The 14598-nt window shown below is 30.7% G+C and overlaps 3 protein-coding genes across 3 annotated transcripts; 2 read left to right on the top strand and 1 right to left on the bottom strand.

Moving 5' to 3' along the window:
- The first annotated feature begins 1255 nt into the window (after positions 1–1255).
- On the top strand, positions 1256–5196 carry LOC146530239 (E3 SUMO-protein ligase ZBED1-like). Its single transcript, XM_085200713.1, has one exon. The coding sequence runs from the start codon at positions 1482–1484 to the stop codon at positions 3399–3401; it is 1920 nt and encodes a 639-aa protein (XP_085056839.1). The 5' UTR covers positions 1256–1481; the 3' UTR covers positions 3402–5196.
- Positions 5197–6080: 884 nt separating this feature from the next.
- Positions 6081–11110, top strand: LOC146530238 (polyprenal reductase). The gene is made up of 4 exons (XM_085201176.1): positions 6081–6896; positions 7262–7450; positions 9592–9896; positions 10121–11110. Exons 1-4 carry the CDS (start codon positions 6569–6571, stop codon positions 10211–10213), a joined length of 915 nt encoding a protein of 304 aa, XP_085057302.1. The 5' UTR covers positions 6081–6568; the 3' UTR covers positions 10214–11110.
- Positions 11052–14085, bottom strand: Ostgamma (oligosaccharide transferase gamma subunit). Its single transcript, XM_085201175.1, has 6 exons — positions 13889–14085; positions 13521–13802; positions 12998–13138; positions 12378–12666; positions 11777–11969; positions 11052–11203 (listed from the first exon to the last, which is right to left on the bottom strand). Exons 1-6 carry the CDS (start codon positions 13964–13966, stop codon positions 11188–11190), a joined length of 999 nt encoding a protein of 332 aa, XP_085057301.1. The 5' UTR covers positions 13967–14085; the 3' UTR covers positions 11052–11187.
- Between the last annotated feature and the right edge of the window lie 513 nt (positions 14086–14598).

Here is a 14598-nt window from a genome sequence, read left to right as displayed (position 1 = left end):
ACATTGTACTTTTTTGTATTATACACGCAATGAAACGAAAAAGCGATTCTAAAATTTAAATGCAGAAGTTAAACTATAAATAATATTTATGAAAATTTCAAGAAAAACCATATTATTTTTAATAGCTATATTGACACTTACTTAGTTCCATCTCGCTCTATTTTGGTAAGTTCCGCAAGAAAAAAAGAGATAGCAGTAGTTTAATATGTATGCGTTTATGCAATTTGATCGAATATTATTTTATATTGATAATTAAAATAAAAACATGTTTTATTATCACACACGAAATGAAACGAAAAAGCGATTTAAAATGTAATCGCACAAGTTAAATTGTATAAAATTAAACTAAATTATGCATAATTTTTTTAAAAATTCGAAAAGAAACTATATTATTTTTAACAGTTACACCAACACTAGTATAGTTGCATCTCGCTCTATTTCAGTACATTCTGCAAGAAAAAAGAGGCGGCAATAGTTGAACTTGTATGCAATTTGATCGATATTATTTTTATATCGATAATTAAAACAAAAACATATTTTTATTACACGCCCATGGGACCAAAATTGTAAATGCTCACGTTAAATTTTACGGAATTAAACAAACCATAAATAAAATTTTTGAAAGTTAAAAAAGAGCCTTAAACGTATTAAGCGTTATTTTTTATTAGTAAGTAATTTAAATTAAACAACTATCCCTTTTTAAAGATCTAATAACTGAAAAAGTAAAATAAGTGAATAAAAATTTATTATATAAAACCTTCCAGAAATATTCCACAAATATTGTATATATCAGAAACTACTTAACCAACTTTTTAAATAAAAAACGATCACCTTGATATGACTTTAGTTTCCGAGAAATTTGTGGATAAACATATTTACACTTGCAAAATTTAGTCGTACCACGTATAGCGTTTAATCATTAAACAGAATTTTAATAAAGTAACTTGAAAAATAATGAAGTGTAATGTAAACTATGTCTATTGAATATTTAAATGTGTGAAATAAAAAAAAATGCACGTCAAGGCACAAGCGTACAATTGTAAACGCGATTGGTTATGGGTTCGATTCCCACTCGAGGAAATTAAATATTTGATATTTTTCAAGTTCTGCATTCCTAGGTTCCCTCTACCCACCCTGATATGTGAGGGATACAGAGTGAAATTTTTAAAAAAAATGTAATAAATAAATCCCTAATGATTTTACTTTATTAACTACATCCCTATGAAGTGTAAATATCCCTTTGCCGTATTTTAGAAATTTAGGCAGTTAATAAGTGCCAAGTGGCGATTAACGAAAGTCGTTGACTTGAATTGTGAACAAAGTGTTTTGGTGTAGTTATTATTACGTCTTTTATAAAGTATATAAAGTGTAAATGATTTTTTTTTATAAACTTAGTGAACTTAATGAAAAACAATTTAATAATAAGAAGATTTAGATTACGTTTATTTTTTTTATAACTATTTTTAAGTTTTAAAAGAAAAATGTCGCGCGCAAATTTAAGTGTTTTATGGGATTTTTTTACAAAAAATGACGTTTTAGAAAAAAAAGCCAAGTGTAATATTTGTGGAGAAATTTACAGTTATAAAAGCTCGACGGCTAATTTAAAAATACATTTGAAACGAAAACACTTAAGCGCTTATGAGCAAGTCTCTACGACTCAATTAAATTTACGTGCTCCTATTCAATTAAACCAGGTACCACATACAGTAAATATTGCAGCAGACCAATCTGTACAGCCTTGTACTTCATCGTCACTACCTGGTTCCTCTACCTTGTTATCCACGTCCCACCGTTCATCTCAACAGCGGATTGAAAGGTATGGCACGACGAAAAAAATTTTGCTAGATACAAAAAGAAAAATAGATAATGATTTAATAGAGTTATTTATTGATAGTTATCACCCATTTTCTTTGGTTGAAGAACGGGCATTTAAAAAGTTCGCTCGATGGATACCCGGCTATCAATTGCCATCAAGAAAAACGATATCTAATATTTTAATACCTAATTTGTATAATAAGACAACAGAAATAATAAAAAAAGAAATCTCAGACATAGAAAATGTATGTTTAACGACAGACCTCTGGACATCTAGAGTTAATGATGCATACCTTGCCATAACTGGACATTATATTGACAAAAAATTTCAGATGAAAATGGTACTTTTAAAATGTGCAGTACTAACAGGTCCACACAGTAGTGCAAATATTCAAAATTCCCTTCTGGAAACTACTGAAGAGTGGAATGTCACCAAGAACGTGAATTTTGTTGTAAGTGATAATGCTCCAAATATTAAAAAAGCCATAAAAGACTTGGGCTGGAAGCATTATGGGTGTTACGGACACACCCTTAATTTGATAGTTCAAGATAGCCTACAAATTGTACAAAACAGTCTAGATAAAGTAAAATGTATAGTCCGCCACTTCAAAACAAGTACCATTGCCTTAGAGAAGCTTTTGAAAACTCAAACACAAGACAAACCAGACCTAATACCAAAGCGCCTAATTCAAGATGTTCCAACCAGGTGGAATTCCACATACCATATGATTGAGAGGTTTGTGGAACTCGAAAGCTACATTCGTGCCACAGTAGCCGTATTAAAAAAAGACTTGCCAATTATTTCAAATGAAGAGTGGACCGTGATCGCGGAACTTTGTAAAGTGCTGAAACCATTTGATGAAGCTACTAAGGCGATGAGCGGTGAAAATTATATCACTGCTAGTTCTATCATCGTTATGACTAGATGCCTTAAGGGATCGTGTGATCAACTTAAGATTGAAAATTTCACAGACATAACGAAATCGGTAATTTCAGTGCTTCATTCCGGATTGGAAACCCGCTTCGAAGGGGTGGAGAGGAGTGGAACGTTTTCCATTTGTACGTTCCTGGATCCCAGGTATAAAAATAATGTTTTTTCAGATCCTCAAGAAGCATCTAGAATAAAAAAAAAAGTTGAAGAAATGATAGCGGCAAATATTAATAGGCGAAGCTATTCTGACCAACCGTCGGTGGCTCCTACAGCAGGTCCAGTCACCAAAGATAAATTTTCACCATGGGCAATACTTGATTCTCTTATAGGCAAACAGCAACAAACTGGCACTCCATTATCACGTGCCATAAGAGAAGTAGACTCTTACATTAATGACGAGTTTCTACCAGTCTTTGACGACAACGGGAAGTTTAATTCTCCGTTGGCTTGGTGGGGATCAAATAGTCATTTATACCCAAATCTAGCCGTTTTAGTAAAACAATATGGCAATATTGTTGCGACTTCCGTTCCTTGTGAGCGGATATTTAGTAAAGCTGGACTGATGATAAATGAGCGTCGCACCCGACTAAAAACAAATAGAGTGACTCAATTGACATATTTAAATTCTAATTTAGATCCAAATCGATTCAATTAATAAATAGTATATATATACATAAAAGTGTGAATAATAAAATACCCGCAAAGCCCGCACACAGCAGGGTAGGCAGATGGAACCTAGTGTTAAAACACTCCATTCACCACTTTCCGCCGAATTCTGGAGGCATTGTGTGTTGAAAGGCGGAAGTTAACGATGCTCTGCCTCGACACCAGAGCGATGAAATGAAAATATAAATGTAAATAAATATTTAATTTCCTCGAATGGGGATCGAACCCGCAACCGTCGCGTTACAGTCACGTCCGTGTGCCGTTGCGCCATGACTTCCTCTACAAGCTATATAATTAAAATAAATATGTAAAATTATAAAAATATTTATTAGAATCAAACTCGGAACTTCATTGTGCAGCACATATGAATTGTTAACCTGTTCCGAGTTTTTTTTTGCTATGCGTGACGTAGCTTTCTTAATGTTTATTATTTATTAAAAGAGTCGGTTACAATCGCTTGCGACGTTCACTTCACACTTGTATATCTTAAGCACGTTGGAATTTTTTATGCGATCTACTAAGACTTTTAAGAATTCCAGTTAAGATATTATTTTATTTAATTCATTAATTAAGAGTCAATTAGAATATTGTTCAACTATATGGAATCCATATTATGAAACACATACAAACTGATTAGAACGAATTCAAAAAAAGTTTTTAAAAATGTTATCTTTCAGAGATCATGAAGTACGATGACTTATTAAAACATAATAATATGTTAAAATATCACATCGCAGAACGTTGATGATTCGTTACGTTTGTAAAAAGCTCAACAGACAAAATATTTTATATAAGTAAGTACGTCATAAAGAATTCATAACTGAGCTTACAATTTTTATATTTTTTTAAGATCTTAAATTTAGGTTTTGTATTTTGTTATTCTTTTGTTTTATATTTAGATATATTCAGTAATAAAATTTAATTTAAATTAAAATATATTTACTTAGTTCATTTTTTTATAATTAAAGCTGTGTTTATGTTTTTTTTATTATTTATTTATTTCAACACTACAGACGCTTGGTCCGTACCCTTTTTTACTTTATTATTATATCTAATTTTCTTATTATATATATTAATTACATTATTGTTTTTATATTACTTTATATTGTTAACTTTATATTGTTTTATAAAATTTCATTTAGATCTAAGGTGTTAAGCGAGCTTTATTATAATATTATATTTAACATTTTTACACATTACTAGTTATACATTTATAGCTGTATTTATGTTATAAGTTTAAGTTTATGAGCCTCTTTTTGTAGTTATTGTAGTAACGTTGGCTTCCTGATAAATAAATAAATTGTGCTTCACGCTGTTTCCCACACATAGCAGGGTAGGCAGATGGAACCTAGTGTAAAACTCCGTTCCCCACTTTCTGCCGAATTCTGGAGGCATTGCGTGTTGAGTGGCAGAACTCAACGCTGCGTCTTGCCTCGATACCAGAGCGAAGAAATGGAAATATTAATTTAAATAAATATTTCATATCCTCGAGTGGGATCGAACCCATAACCAGCCGGTTTTACAGTCACACTTTGTGCCTCTGCGATATGACTGGCCTCAAGTTTCATTCAATTTTAAACCTTATTTTCTCCATTACGTGTCAGTTTTTGCAATTTTGTTAAATTTCTTTTTCCATTCTGTAAGTGTAAAATTATTCTCTCTTTTTTTGTATATATCTTGTGTGTTAAATAAATTTGATCAATTTTTCCACATAATTTGGAATTTTAATTTTACTCCGTAATTAAATACATCAAATATTATTAAATAGCGATCAGCGAAAAACGATATAAAATTCTGTATATTAAAAAATATATATAATAAAGTGTAAATAAAAAATGTATAAAAATTATTGTATATAAAATAAATTAATAAATAATTACATTTTAGTACCTAGATATTGTAATTTAACCTAAAACGTTTTCGTAATCATAACTATAAAAGTAATCGTATTAAACTTACAACTGCTTATGAAGCATTTGTAACTAGTTACAGAAATAACTAGTTTCTGAAACTAGCTACGCGTGTGTCCGAAACTAGTGATAACTGGTTATGCTTAAAAGACGTTACGGCCCATGTCTAGATGAAACGGCGCGTCACATTGGAACTGACATCGTCGACCAGAAACTTGCATAGTAACACTTAATAAACTTCCACGCCATCGAACAATAATACCTAGCGACGTGTTTGCTCAGTGGAAAGAGAATGATAAAATTATAATTACAAATAGCTTCCATTTGTTTTTTTTTTTAATATTGAGTAGATTTTGTACATATATGCAGGGGGAACCAATCCATAGCATTAAGACACTGGGTTTACCACTTTTCATCTAATTTTTGCGTTGAGAGGTGGAACTACGTCTTGTTTACTATAACGGGGAAAGGAAATTAAATTAAATATTATAATTATTATTTTTAACGTCTATTATTTGATTTATGCTTTAAAGCTTGAAAGTGCTAATTACTTTACTTATTGTTAATTGTACCGTATAATTATAATCTAATATTTACGCAATATTAAAAGAACTGAATTCACAATTACACATTTTGACTCGAAAAAGGTGTCATTGCTTGCATACGTCAAAGCCAGACTTGGACTTGACTTTTGTTATACTATTTCAATATTAAAGTAAACGTAAGGTAAATAAATAGATATTCATTTATATACATACTTTTATAATTCTTTTTTTAACTTTGTGTTATTTTTATTTTACTTAATTAGAAATAGTAGAAACTTGCAACATCGTATTTATTTTTAGTTTGTTATGCGCTGCCAACACTTACCGGCCTGTCAAATAATATGTTTTTCATTTTTTTCATGATAAGTACCTACTGAATGTTAATGTTCCCAATTTTATTACAATCATAACATTATAACAATTATTGATTAATATAAATAAATCATCTATTAACTCAAGTTTCCGGATGTAATAATTAAAAAGGCCGAAAAATGCAATTTCATCCTTAATACTAAAGTCAGAACAACTATTATTACATGATTAGTATGTGAAAGCGAAAATGGGAACGAAAGTTTAAAAAATTGAGTTTAAAGTTATTTATGCAGCCTTAACCGTTATGTTCTACATATTGATTTGCTATGACTCTCGATTCGACGCTCGTATAAAGTGCTTGTGTGCTGTGACTTAGAAAACATAAAATAATGATTAATATATTAGATTTATCGTTTCTCATTTTGACCACTTCTGTAACGTTAACTGGACTTTTAATAGATCGTTTTGAGAAACATTTGCCTCCAGTGATTTTGAAAGGTTTTAAATATGGGTGTTTCGCTTACAAAGGCGAAGGGGCTAGTTTCCTTCAATCAATTGAAATGCCGAAGTCAGCATATTCCCATTTCTATTTATTTTCAATGGTTTTTGGCGCAATTACCTTAGTGTATGCCAATTTTGTATATATATTTGGTTTTGATGTGCATAGATATGTTGTGAATATGTTATATTTCTTCTTAGAGCAGGATGAACCTTCCGGTAAGCTTAAGTTTTATTAATCATATTTTATATATATAAAACAGACTGACGTACCCAGAGATTCACATACAGCTCCAATTGCTAAACCTATATAGAATCAATTTCATATGACCTACATACCTAATGTATTATTTCTATTTGTTATTGTCATGCTGTATCATGTTTATTAGCAGTATAGGGAACCTAGTGCTAAGACATTCCTGTCCCCAATTTCAAGCCAATTTTTAAGACATTGCATATTGAGTCTTAGAAAAATTGTTTTTGTTTTGAGAGACCACCAGAGAGAGGAAATGAAATTAATATTTTTTCATAATGGAGAATCAAACCCACCACTGTCACATTAAGCTCTCTTTTTTTATTTTTAGTTCCTGCACCTGCTGCTCTCTTAGCTCTATTTCTTCTGACAATACAATGTACAAGAAGAATGTATGAGACAACCAGTGTACAAGTGTTTTCAAAGAGAGCACAAATGAACTTAAGTCACTATGCCGCAGGAATGTTGCATTATTTAGGAGTTATCATAGCTGCTGTTGGACAGGCTCCTTTGTTTTGTGGTATGTTTTTTTAAATATTTTACTGTATTGATAATTGTAATATTTTATTAAGATTTAAATTTTATTAAAATTTAATTGAAACAATGTCATCAAATTTGCTATAAAATATATATGATTAAAATATAATTAAATTTTGTATAGAGATTTTTTTTATTCAATCTCATTTTATTAAGAGTTGAACACATAATTTAGACATTACAAATATGAAGTATATAAATAAAGTTATACAAAATGTTATATATAAAAAATGTTATACATAATGTTATATATAAAAAAATATATTTAAAAAAACATTTGAACTAATGAACCTATTATACACAATCTTAATTGTGTACATACTACAAAAATTTACTAAAACAATCAGAACCTCTTGATATAAAGAAAATAAATATGAATATACAATTATTGTAAATCTGTAAATTATTGATTTGAAAAAAAAATCCCTCAGTTTCTTGCCCTAGTGTTTCTCAGGTCCGAGGCATTAACTTAAGTAAGCCAGTAGTGAATTGACATTCAAAAAAATTAATATTACTTTTTTGGAAATTATATAAAAATTTTATTTAAAGTTTAGTTTTAATCTATATATATAAAAGGACTTGTCCTCACTGACTTAGGTAAGACGCACGCACAGCCGTAACCGCTGTGCGTAGAAACCGATATTTATAAAATTTGATATTTGGATTCTTAAAAATATTACAATGAACACGTGTTTCATGGTTTATTAGAATTCACCCCTAAGGGTCCAAATAAGCAAGCGAAGCTGCGCGCGCCTACTAGTTTTATATAAAAATTTTGAACGTGCAAGCCTTGGAAACACTCTAAGCACTCTGACCACTAAGCCATACATTCTTATCAAACTACATCAAAGTTATTTTAAATTAAATATTAGGTTAGCTTTTCTATAGGTACTTACATCAATGAACATTTCAATGAAGAAAGAACAGTAGGAAGTTGAAGAAGAAATAAAAGAAAGGTATACTTTTCTCCTTTTTTTTTTTCTTCCTCAACTTGTTGCTGCATTCGACCTGCTTTTTAAAAAGAAATTCTGTCGAATGAAGAGAAAAGCTATGGAGAAGGGAAATAGAAAGATTACCAAACTCATCGAGCCGTCGTGGCGTCATGTGACTTCAGAGTTGTGGGTTATCGAACCCTCGTGGGAAGCGTCCCACTCAGGGGAATGAATTATTTTATTTTTTAATTTCGTCTCTGTTAACGAATAATATAGCGGCGTTGAGTTCCGTCACTCAACACGCAATGTTTCGTAAATTCAGCGAAAAGTGGAGAACGGAAGTATCTTGATGGGAACAGTGTCTTAGCACTAGGTTCCCAGGTTCTCTTTGACTGCCCTGCTATGTGCGATATACCTATATGTAGAAGTTGAAATGACTACCTATAAAGTAACATATACACCATATTATAAATATCGCCAATTAAAACAAACTTATAAATATCTATCAACTGCGGACTTAATGTCTCAAGTAAAAAGTTACGAAACATGATGTTGCAAAATACTCAAGGAGGCTAGAATACTTTATTGGAATTAGAAAGGACACTAATATTGCACACTAGCGAACTGCCCGCGGCTTCACTCGCTTAGTATTATAGCCAAATTATAAATAAATCTTTTCATAAATTGTAACCTACATGTCCTTATTTATGAATTAAAGCCAGCAGACGATTGAATAAGTAATAAATAAGAAAGATTGGAGATCTTATAAATTAGATTTTATTAATTTTTATAACGATATTACGCACTTGAGGCCAGTCGTGGCGCAGGGGCACAAAGTACACTGTAAAATTGACTGATTGTGGGTTCGATCCCCACTTGAGGAAATGAGATATTTATTTTAATTTATAATTTCATTTCTTCGCTCTGGTGTGGAGGCATAGAGTGGCATTGAGTCCTGCTACTCAACACGCAATGCCACTAGAATTCGGGGGAAAGTAGAGAACGGAATAGATTCTCACTAGATTCCCTCTGCCTATCCCTATCTTGCTGTGTGCAGGATACAACATAAAGCTGATTTATTTATGTACTAAAATTTTACTTTAAGTCTGTCTTAGTACTTGGCTGTTGTTGATTGATCTGAAAAGAATGTATATATGTATTAAAACTAACAATTATTAATTTCTCATTACAGGACCTCACGACAGATCTCTAATAGTATGGAAAGACATTCGAACTTTAATATTAGCCATTCCCTGCACGATAGTTTTCCTTTGGGCGTGGACGGAGCAGTACAAATCTAACATGATACTAGTAAACTTAAGAAAAGATAAAAAAGGGAATGTTGTTACTGAAAGCTATGGTTTGCCTAAAGGAAGATTGTTTGACTATGTATGTAGTCCCCACAGACTGACAGAAATTATAATGTATATATCGTTGATACTGTTGGTACCGACAAGGACATTCTTCTTTATTTTCTTGTGGGTTATTGCTAATCAGGTTAGTTGTTTTATTTTGTTATATATTTAATGTGGTATGATTTGTTAATTTTATTTTTAATGAGTTTCATACAATTTGAAATATAAAGTAATTATATGCTTCTTATGTTAAGTTTTGTAAGACATAAGACTTGAACTGACTGTCTGTAATATATAAAAAAATTACAAAATGTTGTAATAAGTTATCTATTTTCTATATTTAATTTCTTTTCTTCGTAATTTCAGACAATAACAGCGAAACAAGCCTACCTCTTCTACAAAGACACATTCAAAAACTTCCCAAATGACAGAAAGATACTCATACCACATGTATGGTGAAATATTTTTATACAAGACTTCATCTAGTAACATTAATTTATTATGAAAATAAGTTATATTTATATTATGTTAAGAAAAATATGTATTGCTTTTCAAAAGCAATAAAAAATATTTTAAATTAAATGACCATTATTTTCTATATCAACTCTATATTGAATACATATGAGACTGTTGAAAAAAGCATTTTACAACTTTCATAGGTATAAAAAGATGTATTTTTGACTATTATACTAGACTTAATATATTTTTATAGTTATTTATTGTAAAAAATTAAAATATGAATCCCAAGTGTATATTTTCTGTTATAATTATAACAGAAACTAAATGATTTATTTAGAAAAAAAATGCTATTGTTACAAATAATGACCATCGAGGTTATATAAGGACGACTCTAATTACTGGCTGGCACCTTTATTACCCGTCAACGGCGACCGAAAGAAAAAGATCGTCACTCTGCCCAATGAATTCTTTAGAACCGGATATTGTTATGAGACTGCTAGATAATTCCTTTTAGTTGTTTAATAATTATTTGAAGCCTTGTTTTAATTCATTACCTTTCCCACTTTATTTAATATTTCCAAGTTTCTTACACCATATAAATTGATGCAAGACATATGTATTGCGGAGGAGCTCAAGCATAGGACTTTAAACACAACAAGTGGTGGATGCTATTCCCACTCAAGAAAATTAAATATTTAATATTTTCATTTCCTCCACCATTTAATATGGACAACATAAAAATAAAGGCAATTATTAAAAATCAAGTTTCAAAAATAAGTTTTAGAGATTTCATATATATATTTTTCTATTATTAATATAATGTTAAAAGACAATATATAATATTTAAGAGATTTTTATTAGATATTAATAATAATAAATACATCAAAATATATAATGTTTAAGTGTTTTATTTCAAACAACAAGTATACACTATCACACTTTGAATTGCACACAGACACAAATTATTTTATATTCTATTTGAACAGGAAGCTGAAACAAAATAAATAGAATATTAGAAATAGAAAAATATTGTACTTGAAAAATGTGTTGAACTTTATAGAAAATATTAAAAAAGTAACAATATATACACGGCTTCAGCTTCATGCTGTATCCCACAAACAGTAGGGTAGGCAGATGGGACACAGTGGTAAGGTACTCCATTTCCCATTTTCCGCTGAATTCTGGGGATGAAACCCATAATCTGTTCCATTTATTGTAAGTTGCTAAAAATGCAAATACTAAATAAACGCGATTATCCCAGTTAAAGTTTAATCTAATGTGTAAATAAACACAGCAGTCTTATCAATATGCTGTTCATTAGAAATATTATAATATTTAACACATCAAAATAAGCCAACCAACTACCACTTAAATGTGGTCATCATGGTAAAGTGGTAATGTGAGTAAACTAAAATAGATATCTATTGGGTGACATCTATATTAGGGAAAATTTATTCATTTCTCCACTCTGGTAAGTAACAGTCCGGCGTTAAGTTCTGCCTCTCAATATTGTCAAATTATTACAATTTCTGGCAAAAAAATATATAAACAAAAATATCTTACCTATAAGGATAACCCTGAGTCTTAGCTCTAAACACAGACAACAAAAGTGAGAAGAACACACAAACTAATATCAATCCTACAACTGACTGGAACCTTCTTTTTTTGCCCTCTTGTGCCTTTTGAACCTCTGAAGATCCTTTGACGCCTCCTGCAGCTTCTATCATCAATATCATGCCGACTACTACTGCACCATCTGAGTTGTTACTTAAGGAATGTAATTTTGGATATCATGTGATCAGACAGCTATGGATTTGACTCCCACTTGTAGAAAATTAATTATTTTTATTAACTCATTCTGGTAACAAAGTGTTGAGTATCACTGCTTGACCCGCAATGCATCGATAGGTTATCAACACAAAAATAAAACTTATAAATTCAATACTATTTCTGAATATGGCAACTAACAAAGTATAAATTATTGCGGCAAAAACACACTTTCAATATTTGTTATTTTATTTGTATGAAGATCTCAAATTAGGACAACTTTACAAGTGCATAGTATATATTCTCTTAAATTGAGAGAATTTTCTTTTTTATAAAACCCATGAAAATGTCTATGTTTTACCCATTGTTATATTCTTGCCATTTCTAAAAAGGATACTCAACATAGCAACAATATAACTCTCCAATACAAATTGTCCATGAGATCCTCCATTAATATAAACTGGCCCATTCTTAGTTCTGTGGAAGAATGGTGGGCCTCTAATTTGGTTCCACATTTGGCCGGACACCATTGTGAAACAGAAAAAAACTGCACCTATAGCCCACATTTGTTTATTGTATAGAAATTCTAGGTTATTCCGTCTCAAGTATAGGAAGCCTGCCACTAGAATGAATAGCATTGAGAATGCTACTACGCCCGAGTAGTTTGGTGGTCTTAGTACTCTAATCTGCAAAAAAAGTCAACACATACATAATATTTTTTTAATATATTATTTTTAATTGCAGTTGTATCTCATACACAAGGCTTTTGCCTACTCTGGTAGATAGTGTAGAAAAATGTGGTAAAAATTTATATGATTTAACACTCAACATACTAAAAAACAGAAAAAATTGCTAATTTAAAAAATGTTTGCTATTTACATGACAATAAAAACGAAAATCTAACAATATTAGTGAAATGTCTCAAAACCAAAATGTACGCAGAGATAAAAATCATATAGCACTGGTTTCTCTCTACATATATTCACTATGAGGGAAGATTAAAAAGTCTAATCTAACCTGAACATCAGTTCTATCTTGTATCCATTTAGCAATAGCCTCAGCGTGTATGCCCATTCTCTCAAAGTCCATTGAATCAGCTGGTTTGGGCTTGCCTTTAGCTGGGAAGTGCATGATTACCGGTGCTGTGTTGAGTCTTAGCTGAAATTAACAATTAATCTATACAAAAATTACAAAATTGAAGTATTTTTTGGTTGAACACTCATAATCAGAAACTAGAAATTTAAAATCATAAATTATCTTTGTTAGAAAGTCCACTTATCAATAAAGACTATATAGTGTTCCTTATAGAGAACCAATAGTCTCAATCTTTAGCATGTCACATTCAGACACTTTTAGCAACATTCTACAAATAGTTTGTCTTTAGGATAGACAACTATATCTGTTTCCATGCTCATCATTGACATGTAGAATTGACTGATTAAAAAATTAAGTCCCTACAGTGTTAGGTTTACTTAACTTTCGGTTTTTGTTATTTCGAGAAAATCTACAATGTTTTTCTATACATAAAAACAATACCCACCATTTGAAAGACATCAGAACCTTCATCGAAATCAACCATGCCAAAGAACAATTGGTTATTTTGTGCTCCAGCGAAGCGCATTGAGTTGGCTACAATCAAATATTCATCATAAACGTGTTGGCATATAGCACACCGTCTTGAAGGAGCCATGGCTGTAAACATCACGATGAACGAGTAGTCTCTTGGCGAAGACTTCACGTAATCTTTAAACTTATTCAGATTTAGTGGTATTACTGAATGTTTAAGCGACATTTCCGCCAGCTGCTGTACTTTCTCCTCCAGCTGGAATTCAATAAGAAAATGTTTTATACTCGTATTTCTTTAAAATAGGTTTACCGGTGGTACAACTATTTTCTTAGTAAACTTACACCTTTCCCACGATTTTGTGCATTAACATTGTAATATGTTAGTATAGCAAGAAAACTAAGTAATAATTTGTACTTCATTATGATATTTTAATTCTTATTTTTATATTTATTGGACGTAAATTTCTTATATGAATAGAAATGCAACAGCCAATAATGAAACGCCACCAAACTTTATAATTGACAAGTGACAACTGTAACGTCATCTGTTGTAAAAGTGTTTGTGTTGCCACACCTAAATAAATTAAAGTAGGTTACCTCCCGTACCATACTATTTTTAAAGTGAACAAAAAATGTTTAAAAAGATAATTAAAGAAGATATTATAAGAACGATCTCGATAGAGAATAATATCAAGAAACTTTTTCAAAAAAGAAAAGTGTAAAGTTAATATCAAATATTTACACTTTCTAACTGTACGTGTACTGTAATTTATTTTGCTATGTTTTCACGTTGTCGCTACAGAACATAATTGTTTATACATACATACGATATTATGTTAATTTTCAGCTAAGTAAACAACAAATCGAGACATCCATGAATGTTACGCTTATTATCTTCGTACAATGCCATCAGCTATTGATTAAACTGGTAGATATACGATTTTGCAAGTAATACGAGTAGAAACTATCGAGGACCAAGGTTAATTATAAGTTTTTAATCCAAACGAATTTCTTTAAATCGTCACAATTAGCGGTTACATTTAAATTAATAA

Source organism: Heliconius melpomene, chromosome 17 (assembly GCF_056956725.1).
Source record: "Heliconius melpomene rosina isolate 202511_hmr_F chromosome 17, ASM5695672v1, whole genome shotgun sequence".
NCBI classification, from domain to species: domain Eukaryota; kingdom Metazoa; phylum Arthropoda; class Insecta; order Lepidoptera; family Nymphalidae; genus Heliconius; species Heliconius melpomene.
The sequence above is the reverse complement of the archived record's forward strand: the minus strand, read 5'-3'. Positions and strand labels throughout refer to the sequence as shown.

Coding starts and splice junctions, on each gene's coding strand:
- LOC146530239 (XM_085200713.1), top strand. CDS start 1,482: ATGTCGCGCGCAAATTTAAGTGTTTTATGGGATTTTTTTACAAAAAAT.
- LOC146530238 (XM_085201176.1), top strand. CDS start 6,569: ATGATTAATATATTAGATTTATCGTTTCTCATTTTGACCACTTCTGTA. Junction 6,897..7,261: donor AGAGCAGGATGAACCTTCCG/GTAAGCTTAAGT, acceptor TTTTATTTTTAG/TTCCTGCACCTGCTGCTCTC. Junction 7,451..9,591: donor ACAGGCTCCTTTGTTTTGTG/GTATGTTTTTTT, acceptor TTCTCATTACAG/GACCTCACGACAGATCTCTA.
- Ostgamma (XM_085201175.1), bottom strand. CDS start 13,966: ATGAAGTACAAATTATTACTTAGTTTTCTTGCTATACTAACATATTAC. Junction 13,803..13,888: donor CACAAAATCGTGGGAAAGGT/GTAAGTTTACTA, acceptor ATTGAATTCCAG/CTGGAGGAGAAAGTACAGCA. Junction 12,667..12,997: donor AAGATAGAACTGATGTTCAG/GTTAGATTAGAC, acceptor CTTTTTTTGCAG/ATTAGAGTACTAAGACCACC.